This window comes from Solanum verrucosum, unplaced genomic scaffold (assembly GCF_900185275.1).
Source record: "Solanum verrucosum unplaced genomic scaffold, falcon-dt-bn FXZP01000062.1, whole genome shotgun sequence".
Classification (NCBI taxonomy): domain Eukaryota; kingdom Viridiplantae; phylum Streptophyta; class Magnoliopsida; order Solanales; family Solanaceae; genus Solanum; species Solanum verrucosum.
Window position 1 is genome coordinate 3,679,789 of NW_026020477.1, and position 20,632 is coordinate 3,700,420.

Here is a 20,632-nt window from a genome sequence, read left to right on the forward strand (position 1 = left end):
TCAATGCCAAATCTAGCTTTTTATTAAACCTTCTTAGAAGATAAATTTTGGGCCTACCTAGAAATTTTCCAGCAGCCCAAATCAACTCTCAACCCACTCCCTTTTCCCTTTAACCTGACCCAGCCTATTCTTTAATGACCCAATGCCCAGCCCACCTTTAATTCCCAATTCCCAGCAATCCAAACACGTACATCAATCCCAAATACAGCAGCAATACAACATCAACACCAAATGACCCCACTTCCTGCACATTTCTTCTCCTTCTTTGCTTGCAAAACCCAGCAAACAGTAACCGACCCAACTGCCTCATCTTCTTCCCTAAGCGACTAGACCCAACAACACCAGCGAGCAAACCCAAAAAATCCGCGAAGAAATCCAGTCGCCCCATCTCATTTTTCCCCTTTTTTCAGAAGAAATCACCATCCCTTCCACTATTGCCAAAGAGCAAAGGAAATTCAAATTAATTCTAAATCATCAATCAATTTCCCCCCCAAAATTGATCTCAATTCTCTATAAATAGTCTATTATTCAATCGGTTAGAGGAGAAAAAAAAAGTTTTTTCTAGTTTGAGTTCTTTGGCAATAGTGATTTTACACTTAAAATTTTATATTTAGCTCTCTTGTTCTATGTTTCCGAGAAGGTCGCCGCTCAGATTTTCTTGGTTTGCTATTCATATTTGGCTTTTGTGGTGGAAGAATCGTTGCCCTCTCAAGCTTGTTGTCTCCGGTCGCTGCTCCGGAAGAGGTAATATTCTGTTGTTTTGTTCTTTGTGTATATGATGCTTTGATTCATTTATGATATTATGCTCGTTTAATATTATAGTTTGTTCAGTTTTTTTTAGTTCATTTTAAATTGAATCAGTTTGTTTTTTTTTTAATTTTTTGTTTTAGTTAATTTGCTAGGTGATTTGAAATTATGTAGTCAATGCTTGTCTATTTAATTTATCTTTGTTAGCTTAAGTATTGACTAACTCAAGAAGCTCTCATTTTTTGCCCTATGTTTGTCCTACTATTCTTGAAAATGAAGTATTCAATGTTAGCCCAATCTCATGTAATATATATATATATATATATATATATATATATACGTCAATCGGTTAAATAGGAGCTTTCTTGTGTTCTGTTTAAGACTCTGTCCTAAGGTTCGCCTGCAGTATGAGTTTGTTGGTGTTAATATTTCAAATATACTATGCTGACCTCTTTTAGTATAATTTGAGTTGTCGTGGCTATATTTCATCGTGTTGGGTCTCTTAGTTTGTTCATTTTTAAATTAAGGGACCAAGTTTGTGTTTGTCGATGGTTTTGATATGTAAACAAGATTATACCGACTTATGTTGAGTGGTTGTTTGAGTTCATTTATTTTCTCTTGGATCGAATACGCCTAATTACCATGCTGTTGTCATAGTTGGATACTACCTTGTATCGTTGTTTTTTTCTTTTCTTTTTTAATGCACTAAGAAAGTACTGGGTAGGTTACAAGATTTAAGCTGTGATTTTTTTATTTTTTATTTTTTTTGTTTATATATATATATATATATATATATATATATATATGGGTTGTGGGACAACATAAATGACTATTTTCGTCCTTAGCCTTTTTTGCCAGAATATAGTTGTATGTGGCCATAATTTTTTTTAGTTCACTTTTAATCTTGCTTTGCCTCACTTAGTCGATGTTATATCTTCCTACTTAGTTAAGAAGCTCATTGGATTAATTGGCTTGTTTTAATCTTAATTAACTGCTGCAACTATCTTATTTCTTTGGATATAAGCCTTTCGTCTTTTGTTTAGAAGTGCTTTTATTTTGCAATTATGTTCGTATCTCCTAAAGTGATTTATGTGTTTACTTCTATCTTGAATTGATTACTTGATTGTCGTTTGTTGGAATTTTATCTCTATTCTAATTCTTGGTTATCTTTTTTTTTTTGTTGCATAAAATCTGCCCAAGTTCTCACGGACTCAATATTTGCATTTCGGATGAGCCATAAAGGCCCAAATTTCTTTTATCGAGTCAGCCCCTATATATTCGGAAGCTGTTACAGGTCCTGAAGACCCAACATGTTGCTGAAAATAAGTTCAAAAACCCGTAATGGGCTGTATACATACTGTATACAGCGTTTATACACTGATATATCGGTTCAGGACAGAAAATATGTGTCCAAAAATAAAGTTACAGGTCGGAGGCGTCAGAGCAGGCTGTATATAGTTGATATACGGTTCAATATACAAGAAAAGGGCTTAGAAACGACCTGCATACAAAAATATACGCTTGACGTATACACAAGGTCTCTAAGGGCAGACATTAAGCTGAGGCCCAAATCAGTTGCAGCAGGCCCAAGAAGGGCCCAAATTCATTTCTCCTTTACTCTTAACTTATTCAATTGTGTGATTATATATATATTTTTTTATTATTTAACTCTAACTTTTAAATAACTTAATTAAATTCCCCAAAAGATGAACCATATTATTTATGTTAAGTTTATTTTAATTAAGTTTTTCCCTTTTTTGTCAACCCTTGTACTTTTATTGAAAACTTTTACTTAATCTTCAGTCAATTTAAAATAGTTCCCATGCTTTAATTGACTAAATTGGTTTAAATTATTATTTTAAAAATGAATTCTAATTAATCTAGTTTTATTAATATTCTAATCACTTATATTTCGAGTCAAATGTTTCATTTTGAATCATTTTCTCTAAAAAATAAAAAATAAAATGTGTCATTTATTTAATTATTTTCTCAAAATCAATCAAATATTGTAAGTTATTATCTTTATGTTAAATCATTATATTTCTAAAAATAGTCAAATATATTTTAGTCAAGTCGTAGGTCAACCGCATGTTAGCGGACACTTCGAATGCTTAAACCCTTCTCGAAGTGCAAATTGAACCCCGAACCCTCTTTGGTATTTTCAAATGATTTTTTTTCTGTTTAAATCTTTGAAAGTTATATGTTTTCTTAATTTCTTTAAAAAATTAAGTGGCGACTCTTTTCTAAGTATATTTTTAAAACGTTTTATACTTAGAACATTTCAAAGTGATTTTTCTATAGATATGAAAATTACAGCATAACAATCATACAATAGTAAAGTAACCCGACCAAGGGTTGGGGTCGAGTCCCAAGGGAGTGGGCTTGAGTATTAATAGAAAAATAAAATTTAATTCTAATTAGTCATAGCTAAAAATATTATCGTATATAATCATGTTAAATCTAAGGAGTGATGCAAGCATCAATTATCAATGGGTCTTTGTGACAAGTAAGCGAAAACAACAAAAATAAGGAGAGATACGAATATGGAGAAGGGATTCTTGGGATGTGATAGGAATACGGGATAGACTAGACTATTGGGTACATGCTTTAGATAGTAAATCCGTTGAGTATTTGTGACTAGGCTAGACTATAGTGAGGGTAAATTCTCTCTTGAGCAACTTATCCCGAATCAAATGGGTTCCTCTCGAATACCCACTTGCCGCATGAAGAACAACCTCCGCCTTAGCCCACTCACTCTCGAGCTGATATGTGTGGGAGAATGACTAGGGTTCACTCTCTCGAGCTGAACCTCATGTCGACCCACTCTCATTGGCCATCAATTTAGTAGTCTTAGTTTTACGACCTTTCTCTCGAGCAAGCCAAAAACACAAAGGTGAAATCGTATTTGCAACTATAATTTCATTAAGTTCCACCACAACTACTAAACGAAATCACATCTAAACAACAAATAAACCATCAACAAGCAAGACCCAACAATTAATCTAACCCATATTCACAAAATCACACCCCAAAAATTGAGGTTTTAGCTACACATGTAAAAGAGATAGAAATTTATACCAAAATGAGTTTGCATTCAAATGGGTATGAAGATTTAAGTCTCAAAACAAGCAAAGAGTGAAAAATCTACAAGACCCAAGTCCAAATTCTTGGAGTTGAAACCCTTTGAATCTTCAAGTTCTTCAAAACCCTCTCCAAACATAGCACTCAAAATTCTATGTTTAAAATTATATATTAAAAATCTGATATTAATCTACAACTCTCAATGAGTATTATAGTTTTTAAAGATTTGTGCTGCAGCGGATCACTCGGCGACATTAGTCGGAATCGCCGATCAACTCGGCGATTCGCTCTTTGGTTTGGTTTAATGCCGTCTTGAGTTAGTCTTTAACATCGTCATGTTTTGGATCATTGGGAGACATAGTACTGCTTCACAGAACTACTCGGCGACACGCCGACTGCTCCTTTTCACCACCGATTTGATCCTTTCTTTTAGGGCTCAACACGCTGGAACAAAAGGCGAGGTGAGATCATTTGGCGACACTCCGAATGGCTTTGGCGATCCGCACATCTTCATTTCTCTGTTCTTTCAACTTCCTTTGTTCCTTTTTGCTCAATTGTGTCCATGCCTTTGTCTCCAAGTCTAAATACCTGAAACTTAAGGTATTTTATCAATTGTTTTAGACAAAACATGCATTTGAGGACACTAAATCTATTAAAACCTAACCCCAAATGAGTCCAATTTGTGGACTCATCAACGACCACATATATACCATTTGTAGAATTCTCACATCTAGGACTAGAGAAATCAAGGATTGTATTGATAATTAAAATTGTTGAGTACATGATTCTTATATAGGGAGAGAATTGTAAAGTCCTAAGTTAACTACACTTAGAGTCCTACTACAATACCTATTACTATTATAATAATAAAGCAATTATAAATAATATAATCCTAGTCATAATCTAATCCTAGTTGAATTCAGCTAGTACAAGAAGTAGCAACCTAGTCGATATAAGTGACATAAACCTAGAGTGACTCTAAATCTGTTGTACATGTTGATTGGACCAGGTTGTTCAGCCTGTTCCATGTCTCCAGTTTCCTTTATCTTCAACACTTCCCCTCAAGCTAGAGAGTGAAGGAACGGTTACTCCTAGCTTGCTTTGAAAATCCAGCAAAAACTTGTTTTTGTCAATGCTTCGGTATGAATGTGATGTCAAGTCGTTGCTTGTGATAGTTTATGTGCAGATTGATACGAGTAGTCCCACCTATAAAAACACTTAAGAGCAATATGGTTATTCGTACCACATATTTGACATGACTTAGTATTGATCTTCTCCTTATTTTCACTGAGGAACTTTGATTGTTCGGAGAACCTGGTTCATATTGGTTGTTCTGAAAACCTGTTCCTTGTCCAGCAGGCTTGAAACTTCTGTCTCTGGAGTTGAAGTTGTTGTTTTCTCTTCTCTTGCCCCTTTGGGCAAAGAACCATGTTATGGTTTTGTTGTGGCACCTCTTCTTAATCTTCCCTTTTGTCAAAACCCCCGAGAGTATTAATAAATTGATTAAGGGTGGGATATGGTGCCTTATATAACATGATAGTCCTAAAGGTCTTGTATTTGAGACCTAAACTTTTAGCAAAATTGATTACTTTTCTATCTGCATCCATAAGTTTGTGAATGGATACAAGGCCATCACATATGCCATTGAATTCCTTGATGCATTCATGTTACGCCCTGAGGCTAGCCCCTTGACGTAAACACGGGACCTAGGATCACGAGTGAACCCAAGCTAACTCTGAAGCTGGCATATCATAAGCATACTAAAAACAACCGAGTAAAGAGATACTATGCGGAAGCTAAAAGATGAGATAACTGAAAGATGGGGAATACCCAATACTGATCTGAGTATATATATAACTTCTAAAAGTTTAATGATACTGAACATTCACTCAAAACTAAAGCTGAATCTAATGTTATGTCTGAAAAGGCCTCTACTGACTAGAGTTGTTGGGACATGCCCCCAACTAACTCTAGCAAAACTGAAATAAAAGACTGAAATGGAAAACATGTCTATTGTCCTCGAAGTATGAGGACTCACCACTGAAGCTGCTGAATATGGATCGGGAACCGATGTACGCGTGATCTGGATGCTGAGGACCTGAACCTACATCATGAAATGATGTAGCGCAGAGTATGCGTTAGTACTTGGAATGTACTGAGCATGCAGGATATGGATAATAGTTGAACAAACATATAAGCTGAACAAAACCTAACTGAGTAATGACATAATCTAAATAGAATAATAATACTACTGAAATATACTGAAATGAACTGAAATGAATGCAATGACCAAGTATTGATCATTAACATAACATGCTGAGACTGAATACTGAAGTCTAACTGAAAACCTGGTCAAATGCACTAGAGTCTGACTATGGGAGCTACTATTAACCGACATAAAACCACGTGAGCTGAACGTGGAGTCCGATATATACGCCCCATCGAGAGGACCCAATATACCTTGCCAGGGATATAAAGGCATGACTGGCGTGATCACTAAATATGATGCCCAACAAAGGGGACTTATACCTACGGGGGCACGTAATTCTAGGACTATGAGGTTACGATGAACCCTAGTCCAGCTCTATGGTAAGTCTACTCCCAACTGAATATGTATATGACTGAAATGTACTGAAATACTGAATAGCTCAAAATATTGACATGCTATATGAGAATGCAACATTTATAAACTGATAATGTGACATTCGATATCTAGAGCATGATTATCTGTTTAACTTACCTAGCAAGTATAATTCATGAACTAAGATAATTCATACAAACTAGGGTTCTGAGTTTCATACAAGGAATTAAGCAACTTTTCCAAGAAAATATGATATTTCGATTAAGAGTACTATAACAGCTAAATCACAACAATTCTCCAAGGTTTTACAAACCTTAGGTCTAAACAAGCTATGTAGAATCAAGGAACTGACTGAATTCTAGGGACCTAGTGGATGAAAGGAATCCACTAATGAAATCTCACGTACCTGGTGACGAATTTCACGGAGAAATCTTTCGATTTCAGGGCTGGAATTGAAGAGACTCTTCTGCTAGTTCTTGAGAGGTTATTGCTTCTTTCTTCTCCTTTTTGCTCTAAGTTTGATGATTTTTGGGAGAATAATCGTTTTGGGTAAGTTCTGACTAAGTTACTAGGCTTGAACTGGTTAAAACGACGTAGTTTAGGTGTCCTACGCATAGGGGAAAATACCAAAACGACCCCAACTTAAAATCTGACGGGGGCCTTCCACGGACCCTATGACGGACCGTCAAAGGGACCACTGCCCGTCAAGTGGGCTGTGGACTGCGGGCCAGTGAGTACTGGTTGAGGTCCCTTCCCTCTACGGTCCACTTTACGGACCGTGTGAAGGATCAAGGACTTAGAATTTTTACAATTTTTTAAGTTCAAAATTGAAAATTAATTCTATAACTTTTAAAAAATTGAAGTTCTATAATAAAGTTAATACTGACCTATTTGATTTAAAAAATTTATAGAATTAAGTACAAACTATTTTAAAAGCTTGGTCACCTTTTTTTTAAAAGAAAAAAAAACTATTTTAAAAGCTATGAAGAAAAACTTACAAAAATTTCAAAAGAGTATAAATTATATAGCTTTATTAAAGTTATTAAGTTAATAAACATTTTAAAAAAACTTACAAAAATTTCAAAAGAGTATAAATATATATATCTTTAATAAAGTTATTAAGTTAATAAACATTTTAAAAAAATGTAATATATAGATAAACATTTTAAAAAGTCGGTTTGAACTAGAATCAAAACTGATTCGACCCAGTTCCACATCGTTATATATTGGACCAGGGCAGAATCAACAAAAAATTCTGTTGGACTCGATTCCAACAACAAAACCGGTTTTCGTGAATCTGGTTCTATTCCTATTCCCAAAAAAAAATGATCAAGTGGTCCGATACCCGGTCCATTGTCAGCCCTACCCTTAGACCCGAGGTTCTCTTTTTTTTTTTTTTTTTATACAAATGAATAGGGTCAAAGAATATGTGGATGGTGTAAGCACGTTATCCATTTCCACACAACACTTTAAGATGCACAAAAATTAAATGAAAAAATGTGTGTCCTTTTTGAAGCAGGAAAAAATGGCTAATGTTCCCATTTGTTGCTGCTTTGCCAATTCTTCAATTACTCCAACAATTTCACAATTCAATACACTAAATTTGAGAGGCCAGAGATTTGTTACTTCCGCTGCAAAGTCTGGAGGCTTTTCACTTAAATCAGTGAGTCACTAATTTTCTTCTAATCACTTGTTCACTTACATAGTTAACTTTAATAATAATAATAATAATTGCATACTCAATTTTGAAGATTAGAGGTAAGATGTTGGCATAATAGATAAATGTCCGCTTTAATTTGGCTTCCGCTTGTATTTATGCCTTCAAATTTTGGGTGTATAAATTAGTTAAACAAATAAATATATGCGTCTTATTTGCATCCTATGTGTCGTCCAATGTATATTATGTCATGCAGAATATGTGTATCTACTTGTGCACATCTAAAGTAATGTCATCTGAGGTCAAGTTAAAGGGTTTGTCTTTATGTATGGTGCCTAAGACCAGGGGGGAATTTAAGCTTAAGAAATGGGTCACCTGAACCCGTGGTCATCCGACAAAACTCGATGTATTACTTGTATAATTTTAAAAATATATCAAATAGCAACTGAAGGAACCCATAAACACAAACAACTAGATGGTTCACTGGTTTGAGTGTCAGTTTTCCACTTTCACGACCTTGCATTTATTTTATTCATAAAAAAATTTCTGCATTCACCCTTTTAAAAACTTTTTCTTATAATCAAATTTATTTATTTTGCAAATGTATTTAATATTTTTCTTATGAAAAACCTATATTTATTATTGCTAAAATAAATAAGGCCCCTTAAATTTGAAAGCCTAAATTAGTTGCCTTTTTTCTTAAAGGGACAGAGCCGCCCCTGACAATGATGCACCCGTCTTCTTGAAATTCTAGATTCACCTCTGCCTAAGACATATGTGGTGACCATAATATAATATATTATAAAAGTCTACCTTGAGTGTATATGGATGAGTAAACTAGTAGTTTTTATTTTGTTTGTAGAGGAGTTCTATAATTAGTTGCAAAATATTATTGTTGGAGTTATTAAATGTTTAGATGTGTATTAATTATGGATACTTTAGATTGGGAATAGGTGCGAAGGATGCGGAGGTAAAGGTGCAATAGAGTGTCCCGGATGCAAGGTACGTATTTCTATCTAATTAACACTAGGGATCCCTTAACACTAACATATTTAGATAATTAAGCCTAAATCTGGCAAGTTAAAAATATTGTTTTAATTTTTAAAAAATACTTATTTTAGAAATTTGAGGTGTTTGATGAGAGTTTTTTTATTTGTTATTATTATTATTAAAAGGGCAAATTACAGAAATCACATACTTTTAAGGCAAAATTACAATCTATTCCTTAAAAGTTTATAATTACACTGAAAAAGTAATTTTGAGTGTTTTTCAAAAAATTGAAATTAATTACGAGATTTGTAATTAATCTATCGTTAAATTGCTTGTAACTAACAATATTTTTACGATATGTCACTAAATAAAATTAGCAATATTTTTTTGTTATTTAACTACGAATTTATCGGTGGTTAATTTCTATTTCGTTTAATTGTGATAAATCCTCTGCATTACACTGGTAAAATGATGAAAAAAGAAAAAAAGCTATTCAAGTCTTAATTGAAAGAGCTAAAAGAAGGCCTAAATCATTCATTAATTATCTTTGTTTGCTTCTATCTTGGTCCAGGGAACAGGAAAGAATAAGAAGAATGGGAACATATTTGAAAGATGGAAGTAAGTTTTTCCTTTCAAAAAATAAAATCTCTACCAAATTTTGTTAAACTTAAAAACTTAATAAACATACATAAACTTTGTAGGTGTTTTGATTGCCAAGGGTTTGGGTTGAAGAGTTGTCCAGTTTGTGGAAAAGGAGGACTTACTCCAGAACAACGCGGTGAAAGATAGTAGACGTGTGGATTCAATTCTTAATATCTCTTTCTTTTTTATATTTTCGATACAATACTCTAGTGTACTGCAGGAAAAATCACGCTCCTCGATCCCCCATATATCGATCTTTCAAGTGTCACACATAGTGCAACTTGTCATAAGATTAATTATTTAAATTAGATACCAAACAAATTTCACTATGCATGGTTGTGTGAAAAATTGATCAAACATAAACTATTGAACCCGTAGAAACCGAGGTGGACCCACATGTTTATGTAGGGTGTGCGTGCACCCGTTAACTTCAGAAAAAATCATGAAATGACACTTTGCATTGTACCGTGAAACATCACGCAACCAGTGTTCTATCTCAGGTAGAACCTAACTCTTTCTTAGCTTAATATTGGTGCACCCGAGATTTCAAATCTTGAATTCGCCTGTGTTATAATATATATATGAAGGATAATTCCATTGACATTAAAAATCATGTGAGTCAATATAAACTGAGACATTTATTGGATTTTATTGAGTGTCACATTTTATTATGAATTTATGCTACTCCAATGCACTTGACAGAATTATCCTGTCGAAAAAGTTTGCAGTCAACATTGGCTGAGCAACAGTTAACGCACACTGGACTAATTTTGTCATCACCAGAGGATGGGCAAGTCATATAGGCCACTTCTGCGTCGCACTCCCGTGTGCAAGCCTCCGCATCTACACACCCCTCCTTAAAAAAGTAAAAAATCTACACAATCCACTATTAAACAACCACAATATACCGGAGAATATATGACTCTCCATAATTTTCTTTTTATCTGTTAGAGTACCTGAAAAAATCGTACTCCAATATTGATGAATATTAAAATGTTTAATTTTCCTTTTCGAATTGAATTTCATTCGCTTATCAGAAATGAGCTACTAAGTTGGAGTACATGTGCGGAGGCAGGGAGTTACTTTCTCAGTTAGACAGGGAAAGAGCGAAGCAAGGGTTTTTGCTTTTACCATGGAAACTTCCTATTAGAAATGACTTTCTTGTAGGTTGTGTTTTTACTAGACTGTAATTATGACATAACAAGGATATAAATACTAATCTAGTACATAGAACTATCATCACTGATGGTTGATTAAGAAAAAAAGATTGAGCAACAAGAATTGTGGTGAAATGATAAGTACTCATTCATCCTTAACCAGAAATTTCATATTCGAGTGACATATATAAATATTCCACAAGTGGTCTAAAAAACTTTGGGAAGCTGGATATTTTTGAAAGACCCTCAACTCAAATAAAATAATTAAAACAAATGAAGAAAAACAAAAAAATAACAATAGCAAATAATAAGATAACTTTATCCACTAATATAGACAAAGCACTATATAGAGTAAAAAACAAAATGAAGTAGATGCATTACCAGATAAAAGCAGAAGAGCAAGGACAACAATTCTATAACTAGCCATTTTTTCTCTTCACTTACTCCTTAATTAATTTACTTTATGCATGCAGGGTTGTCACGATTCAGACCGTCGTGATTGACACCCACACTAACCCTTCGGTGGGAGAATCATTACTACAACCCAAGCTAAACAACTTAACAAAAAACTAAATCATTTAAAGATACGGAAGCAGGTTTAAATGTCTAAGAAAAGAAAAATAGATAGTTCCCATAAACTTCAACAAAAGTCTAACAAAACAAATGCAGAATAATACCTAGAACTTGAAAATTAATGTACCAAAACTCCAACAAGAACCATAAGTCTAAACAAGAAGGGGTACAACCCTAAACTAACACAAGGAATCTAAAGCACTAATCTAAGTTCGAAAATGTGGACATAAACAGAAAGAGAACTCATGGCAGCCTGGAAGAACTGACTCACCCTTGAATTCGATTGATCACTGATCTTCTAAGCGAGGTCTGTCAGTAGCCGCCTGAAGATGTCCTGTACTCAATAAAGAAAGAGCAAGTGCAGATCAGTACATAACCACAGTGTATTGGTAGGATCAGGCGGCTATCCCAATAGGCGAAACATATATAAGTCATTACAACATAATAAACATGCATACACCGAACATATACAATATCAATATCACTTACGAACAACATACAATTTCACAATCTCAAGATATACAATTATGCCAAGTCATTGGTCATCTCACGGAACCCATACCCAAACTGTTAGTGTATCGGTACGTGGTACTCGATCCAAGTTAGTGTGCCAGACGTGACACTCGATCCCATATATGCGCCGGAACGTGGCACCCAATCCAAGTTAGTGTATCGAAATGTAACACCCAATCCATTCATCAAGCCACAATCACATGCACAATCACAATCACAATCACAATGTACATTCTCATAATCATACAATCAAGTCATGATTCATGGCATACAATTATTCAATTATTCAATTATCCTCATTTACGATTAGTGTGATCAATAATGCAACATTCACGTACATACATGAATTATAATGAAACAATTACAAATATATATCACACCAACATGAAATCACAACCATCACCTACCTCGAACAAAGCTTGAATCCCCTAAGAAACTTGATTCTTCCCTTTTTAGATTCTTTCCGCTTGTTCTTGGTCTACAAACAATCACAATAATGTGAGGATCAATAAATAAGACCTAATTACCCGGACTATAACCAATAACATCAACCCTAAGCCAAACCCTTGATCCCCATACCCATGTTAGGGTTTCTTCCACCATAAATCACAGATCAAAACCCTCTCCATCGATAATTACCCAAGAAATTAAGTTCTATGGATCGAAAAGTGGATTCGGGGAGTAAAAACCTTACCTTTAGCCTAAAAAATGGTGGAAAACTGTCAAGAAAACACCTGGGGGTCGTTCCTTAGCTCTCAAAGTCGAAACTTGCAGAATAAAACGTTTTTGGGGTTTATTCTGACTTAAGTCGCGTCTGTCTTGCCACAATGGTCCTCACCCCGATACAGCAGCCCCGCTTTGGTGGAAAAATTCCGTCTTAGCGGCTTGCATAGAAATAGTGAGCAAATTTAAGAATTTCAAACCCCCAATTCACAACACACCTTCATCCCATGACATTAAAAAAATATCTGTTCACGCTAAGATCAATTTCGGGAATTCTACCCATCCGAATTCAATTCCGTAAAGTCTTACGGGTTCCTTAACGTCTTAGCTATCTACTCATATGATCAAATTCATAATGAGATCTCTCAATTGTTACCAAATTTCCCTAGACCTTACTGACTCCGATTTCGTCCAAATCTGGACTAGGTTGGCTTTTCTATAACGGCGGGAACAGGTCGTTACAAGGGTGTTATCCTGTTTAGCTATTTATAGAAATGAATGTCAATAAGAAAGATACTCTCTTCGTTCCAATTTATGTGACTTATTTTTTTTTTAGTCAGTCTAAAAAAAGAATGACACATTTCTATATTAAGTAATGATTTATAGCCACAAATTTAGTATAATTTATTTTGGACCACAAGTTTTAAAAGTCTTCATTTCTTTGTTAAACTTCGTATCGAATCAAACTACCTCACATAAAATGGGACGAAGGGAGTAACTTGTTAAACATTTCTCTTTAGATTATTCTATGTTCAAATAATGGTCATAGTTGCAAAAATGGACCAAAATATTATTGTTTGAATGAACTATATATTTTAATATTATGTATATATACTTTGACAAAATTGATCATTAAAGGATTAGCTTAGTTTTGGCGATCATATGTTCTCACTGAAAGTTAGTTTGTCAAAGGAAATCTCTTGTAATATATATTCATCTTATCTGTAAACACAAAAATAACAATAAATAAAAATAGTTAAAATACTAAAATAGGTAGATGGCATCAGATGAAGAATGTTTGGAAAAAATATTTCGTTTAACAAACGAAATCCTATTAAGAAAATATTGATTTGACAATGATACCTTTTTAGCATCGCACTAATTAAGGTTCATAAATAATTAACAAAAAGAGTGTACGTTCAAATATTTTATACGATCGATCGATGATTAACTAAACTTTCATCTAAAATAAACTTAATTATACTCTGAAAAATTATAATTAAGCGCTTTACAGAAACAGAATGGAGTAAAATCATTTCATATAAAATAGAATGGAAAGGAATAAGGATACTACCTAATTTGAAAATGAAAAGGAACCTAAAGGACCCTTTGTACGTAGTAGAGGGGCTGCTTGCCTTTTGAAGTTGATTAATGCACACATTTATTACTTTAATCATGGTTCAATAGTATGCATTAGTCATCTTAACATTTTTTTGGAATTACAATTACTAGCTAGGACAAGCAGAAGATAATTAATTCTCAAAATTTATTGCATACTCAATCAAGTAAAAGTCTTGATTCTTTTAAAAAAAATTATTTTGCTTATAGAATAAGTTTATAATATTTCCTTAACAATTGTTTCAGTAATACTTAGGGTGTGTTTGGTACGAACGAAAAACTCAACTAATTTTCCTCAACAACACGAGCTAACTTTTCTCTCCTTCTCTCTAAACTTTATTACTTATGTGCAAACATAATGGCTAATTTTCTTGGTAGAAATTTTAATTATTTGGGTCAATTTTTTAATTGTGGATAAAAATTAAATAAATTTTGGATAGGCTGTTAAGATCGTGACATGTGTTCTTCCATTAGTCCAAAGGGTATATACACTCCAAAAATTAGACGGTAAGGGTATTAGTGTCCTAAAAGTATAATGAATGGTATTTGCATACCATTTATGATAGTTTGGGGGTATATTTATCCTTTTCCCTTGAAAAAATGAATATGTACAGTTTAGTTTAATAAAAATAAAATTTTGATTAAAACTTTAATAATAGATATTTAAAATAGTTCATCTCGATAAAATAATTTAATATTAAAAGGACATTGATACTTGTCCTTTTTTTGTAATTTGACTCTTAAAAGCACTTTTTTTTAAAAATTAGTCAAACACAATTTGTTTAGAGCCAACGACATAAATCCCACTAGTGTAGGTCCTAATTACTAGGATTCACGTTAGTTTAGAATATTACTTCCTATACAATATTTTGGTTTTTGGATACATGTATCATGACTCGCGCCAGATACATGTATCCATTAAAAACGTTGAGATACGTATTTTATTATTTTAAAATAAAATGTGTGTAAATATTATCCTTAATTAAAGGATTAGTTGAGTATTAATTCAGAACTCTAACAAATTTTGACCTTTGGATACATGTATCTGAAAGTTAAAAAATTGAGATACATGTATTCGAAGGTAAAAAAATATCGAGATACATGTTTATTAATTTTGAATTAGATGTTTGTAATTGTTTTCCTTAATTAAATGAGTAATTCAGTATTAATTAAGAACTCTAACATATTTACAAATTCCATAGTGTATCAACTTTAACAAATCTTCCTAAAATAACAAAATCATAAACTCACAATAATTCTTTAATTGTAAAACTTCATCGTCTTGAAGAAAGCGACATGAAACGCAGGGTGCACTCTAGATTCAGGAGGCAAAGCTAACCGATAGGCCACAACACGACACCTATTCTGGCAGTGATCAAATATCGTCCATAATACTTACAGTTGAGCTTGAGATTCCTTCGCAATGCTAGAGATGATTGTCGATAGGGTTGCAGCTTCAAGTACACTTGATCTCCAACTGCAAACTCTCTCTCAGTCCTTCTGTTATCAACAAAATACTTCATTCTGGCTTGTGTTGTATTCAAGTTGTCTTTAAGTAGTTGTAGGAATTTTTGTCTTTGCATGACAACATCTTCAGCAGCTTGTACAGTGTTCTCTAAAAGGGGTCCAATGAAGATTTGAGGTGGAGAATATCCATACAAGGCTGCAAATGGTGTGCATTGCAATCCTATGTGTAAGTTAGTATTATACCACCACTCTGCAACTGATAACCATTGTCTCCATTGAGTAGGTCGATTAGAGACCATACACCTCAGGTAATTCTCTAAGCATCTTTTCACTCTCTCAGTTTATCCATCACTCGGTGGATGGTAAACAGAGTTGTAGTGCAATTGAGTACCCAACAACTTGAATAAGGCCTGCCAAAAGTTACTCACAAACACCTTATCTCTATTAGTAACAATGGATTCAGGGGTACCATGTAAGATGTGGACTCTTTTCCAGAATATATTAGCCAATGTAGCAGCAGTGTAGGGATGAGATAAGGCAATGAAATGAGCATACTTGGTGAACCGATCCATCTCTACCAATATGACATCCTACTTCTGGACTTGGGAAGACCTTCTATAAAATCCATACTTATGTGACTCCATGCATGGTTGGGAATCGATAATGGTTGAAATAAGACCGGCTAGGCAGATTTATCGACTCTATTTCGGTGGCACACATCACAACTAGAGACATAGTCATTCACCATAAGTTTCATGTTTGGCCAGTAGAAGTGTTGAGCCAGTCTTTTCAAGGTTCTGAGCTGTCCAGAATGGCCCCCAAGTGGTGTGTCATGGAAGGTGGAGATAAGGTGTTGTCTGAATATCCCATGTGACCCCACATATACCTTGCCTTTCTTCTTGTGAACTCCAGTCGAATAGTGCCCTAAACTAGTCCATGTGAGTCAACTAAGAGCATGATCAGAATCTCCTGAACATGTGGGTCATCAGTATAACTTCCCATAATCTCTTGTATCCATGTAGGAGTACAAGTACTAATAGCCATTAGTTTCCCTTAGGCCTGATCCTCCAGATGCCCTAAATTTTCTTGTTTCCTAGATAATTCATTAGCCACTCTATTCTTTGCACCCTTCTTGTACTTCACCTCATAATCAAGTCCTAGTAATTTAGTTAAGCCCTTCTGTTGAATAGTTGAAGTCACCTGTTGTTCTAGCAGGTACTTCAAACTGTAGTGGTCAGTCCTTACTATAAAATGTTTAAACTGAAGGTAGTGCCTCCATTTGTCCAGAACACTTAAGAGGGCCATGTATTCCTTCTCATAAATTGATATTCCTCTATGCTTCGATGCCAACACCTAGCTGAAGAAAGCTATTGGCCTACCTCTTTGCATTAGTACAACATTAATGCCTCCATGACTAACATATGTTCCTAATACAAACTCCTGTGTATAATCTGGAAGTACTAGCACTGGTGTATAAGGCATTGCAATCTTGAGTGCCTCTAATGCTAGTTCTGCCTTTGGATTCCACTTAAATGATCATTTCTTCAACAAATTAGTAAGAGGTCTGCAAATGGTATCATAACCCTCTACATATCTTCTGTAGTAACCAGTGAGACCAAGGAATCCCCTAAGAGCTTTGAGTGTGGTAGGTCTAGGCCAATTAACCATAGCTTTGATTTTCTGTAGGTCAGTATCTACTCCCTCCTTAGTGATTATATGTCATAGGTAGTCTACTTGTGGCTGTCCAAATGAACACTTGGACCTCTTAGCCAATAATGAGTGAGTCTTTAGAGTGGAAAACACAACCTTCATGTGTCGAATGTGGTCATCAATGGTATGGCTGTAAATGAGTATATCATCAAAAAATATTAAAACAAACTTCCTTAGAAAGGGTTGGAAGATTTGATTCATCACAACTTGGAAGGTGGCCGGTGCATTGGTAAGACCAAATGACATCACTCTGAACTCATAATGTCCTTCATGAGTTCTAAAAGCAGTGTTAAAAACATCTTCTATTCTCATTCAAATATGATGATATCCAACCCTTAAATCAGCCTTGGAAAAAATAATTGCCCCATACAACTCATCTAGCAAGTCATCAACTATAGGAAAATGGTACTTGTCTTTAATAGTGATATCATTAAGACCCCTATAATCCACACAAAACCTCCGAATTCCATCTTTCTTCTTCACTAGTAATGCAAGTGATGAGAAGGGTGATTGACTTTGTTGAATTACCCCACTAGTAAGAATTTATTTCACCCGTTTCTCTAATTCATCATTCTGGTGGTAGTTGTACCTGTATGGCGTCAAACTTATTGGCATGGCTCCTGATTTGAGAGGTATAGGATGATCCAAAGCCCTAACAGGAGGTAAGGATTGAGGTTCAGTAAACACTTCAACATTTTGATCCACTACTTCTTGGATGGCAACATCAATGACATTCTCATTCCCACTTGGAACTGTGCTCATCATAGATAAGTGAGCAATAAGGGTTTGGCCCTTTTTATGATTTTTCTCATAGAGCTACTAGTTAACATTCCCAGACTGCCTTCCTCAACTAAACCAGGTAGAACCAGCTTGCTATTCTTTCTCCCAATAGTGCCACACCTTTTCTCGTGATCAAACTTAGTGGGATTATGTTTCTTCATCCAGTAATTACCCAATACCAGATCACACCCCCAAAATGAATGATTAGAAGATCATTTGTAAAAGACCTCCCATGCACTTCCATATGAACCCCTTACAATGAGAAGTACACATGACATAATTGCCATCAGCCACAATCATTCTCATAGGTGGGCAATGGCTAGACTGATAAGTAGTAGCTATAATAGTGTGCTCATCAATGAAGTTGTGGGTACTTTCTGAATCAATTAATATTGATAATTGCCATTTCTTGACATTCCCACCTACTAAAATAGTATTCTCACCCCTATTGTGGCTTGTTAAATCATTAAGACAAATTACTTGTTGTATTTCCTGCTCCAGCATACCTCAATCACCAAGTCAGATGGTTCTTTAGTAACCTTAGAAGTATCTACCAATAGGTTCAACCTCTCTTTATCCCATGAGGCATTTCAACTGTTTCTTCCTACAAACATGGCTAGGGCCATACTTCTCACCACACTTGAAGCACAAGTGGTTGATTTTTTGGTACTCATACACTTCAGGGCTGATTTTGAAGGTGTTATTCCTTACCACATGATTAGTTGGCCCTTTGTTGGCACCTGCACTGGCTAATGGTTAACGACTATTAACATTGTACATGTTCCTCTTTAGTGCAGTTTCAATAGCCATCTCCTGCATCCTTGCCTTCTCAATAGCAATTTTCAAGGTTGTGGGTTTGAACATTTTTACATAAAATTTAATTTCCTCCTTCAAGGCACCTATGAAACTCGATAAGAAATGTGCTTCATTCAACATTGGGTTTCTGATAAGCATTTGGGCCTTAAGGTCCTCAAATTTACCAAGGAAGTCATCAAGTATACCAGTTTGATTTAGCTTGTAAAATAATTTAACCACATTCTCAACAAATAATTCACCAAACCTACTGACCAGTTCCTCCTTGAATTCTATCCAGTTTCTTATTCCTCCACTTAGTATTACTAATCGGTACCAAACTTCAGCAGTCCCATTCAAATATAGAGCAACAATTTCTACTCTTTGTTCATCCCCAACTCTATATTGTATAAAGTACCTTTCACATTTTCGAATCCATACCTTAGGTTCATGCCTCTCAAAATTAGGAAGCTCCTACCTAGGAGGTAAGATTGGAGCCTGTTGAGGCCTATTCATGTTGTCTTGGTTTGGAATGGGTAGCAGTCCTCCTCTATTGTTCTCGCCAGCATGAGCCGTTTCCAATGTTACCAGCATGTTAAGAATCAACTCTAGCGTGCCTTGGATTCCCAATTGTGTATTTTAGATCTCCTTTTGTGAAGCCAACAGATCTGCCAACACTTCATCATGTTGAGCTAGCTTGTCATCAGTGACCTTCCAATGAGTGCCTTCTGCCATCCTTACAACATAGGTCGCACAATCTGAGCTCTGATACCAATTGTTATGATCTTGATTGAGATTCAGAAATTCAAATGGAAAAGAAAATAATCGAACACAATAGTTTTTGGGATTTTCTGATTTATAACTGGAAAATTAGAGACAAGGATATCTAATAAATTAAAACTACATTTAACGGAAACTAACTGAAGAACTCGCCATAGCCATACGGACTTGTAGATTTAGATAAGAAAAGAATTTAGAAGGAGATTGAAAAGAGGAGAAGAGAATTTCAGAGAGAAGAAACAGTGAAGAAGAAGTGTACCAAAATTCTGTTATGCCTTCTCTCTCTCCTCTGATGGGTACAAAACCACCTAGCCACGTGGCTTATTTCGTTGGCTTATACTGAAATGTTTTCTTCTACTTCGAACCTCGACAACAACTTATATTACTCCTTTATTCAAGATCATAACACAATCCGTTCAAATTTGGGGAATTAATAAGAATATTCTTTTGTTTTGGATATAATTTGGAATTGCAATTCAAGTTCGTCCTCATTCTTATCCAATTTTCCAACTTTCCCCCTAAAATCCAAACCTTAATTTGTCCTATATAAAAAGCGCATTTCCCGTCTTTGTTGAGGTTGGTCGAACCTCACCTACCGTAAGAACAATTAACAAGAAGGGTCTAGCAAGAGATATATACAGAAAATACATATGAAATACACTCGAGAATAGAAAATATATCTTGTTTTGGGTCTAAGTTTTACTTTTTGGTATCGTCCATCGCTCTCCCTTGTTCATTTGAGTTCGAGGTCGGTGGTGAAGTCGCCTCCAACTCATTTTGTCTCAGCTCGTTGCCCCCAAAAAGGTAAACTTCTTTTAATTATAACTCTTTTTAGTTGATGTTTTTGTTTTGTGAACTGAAGTGGTGTGTTGATTCTTCTCTTCCCTGTCTCGAATGTCTCTGATTGATTTCAGGTTTATTGTTGATGTCTGATAACAAATCGTATGGGTTCGATTTGATGTTTCTTGGTTGATTGAGGTATAAAATGTGTCCTTTGTGTGAGTTATTTGTCTTTGAGAATCCATAGAAATTTTGAGTAGATTAAAAGGGTCTTTTGGTTCTTGTTTATTATTATTACTTTGACATTTTCCTTCTCCGTTC

At 34.8% G+C, this 20,632-nt stretch overlaps 1 protein-coding gene across 1 annotated transcript; it reads left to right on the forward strand.

Annotated features, from left to right (window-relative positions):
- The first annotated feature begins 7,846 nt into the window (after positions 1 to 7,846).
- LOC125809260 (protein PHOTOSYSTEM I ASSEMBLY 2, chloroplastic) lies at positions 7,847 to 10,027 on the forward strand. The gene is made up of 4 exons (XM_049488924.1): positions 7,847 to 8,072; positions 9,009 to 9,068; positions 9,628 to 9,674; positions 9,758 to 10,027. Exons 1-4 carry the CDS (start codon positions 7,899 to 7,901, stop codon positions 9,843 to 9,845), a joined length of 369 nt encoding a protein of 122 aa, XP_049344881.1. The 5' UTR covers positions 7,847 to 7,898; the 3' UTR covers positions 9,846 to 10,027.
- Positions 10,028 to 20,632: the final 10,605 nt, after the last annotated feature.

What these genes read in the sequence shown, in the direction of transcription:
- LOC125809260 (XM_049488924.1), top strand. Translation starts at nt 7,899, where the DNA reads ATGAAAAAATGTGTGTCCTTTTTGAAGCAGGAAAAAATGGCTAATGTT. An exon ending in TAGAGTGTCCCGGATGCAAG is followed by an intron (nt 9,069 to 9,627) that starts GTACGTATTTCT and finishes ATCTTGGTCCAG; the next exon opens with GGAACAGGAAAGAATAAGAA. An exon ending in AACATATTTGAAAGATGGAA is followed by an intron (nt 9,675 to 9,757) that starts GTAAGTTTTTCC and finishes TAAACTTTGTAG; the next exon opens with GTGTTTTGATTGCCAAGGGT.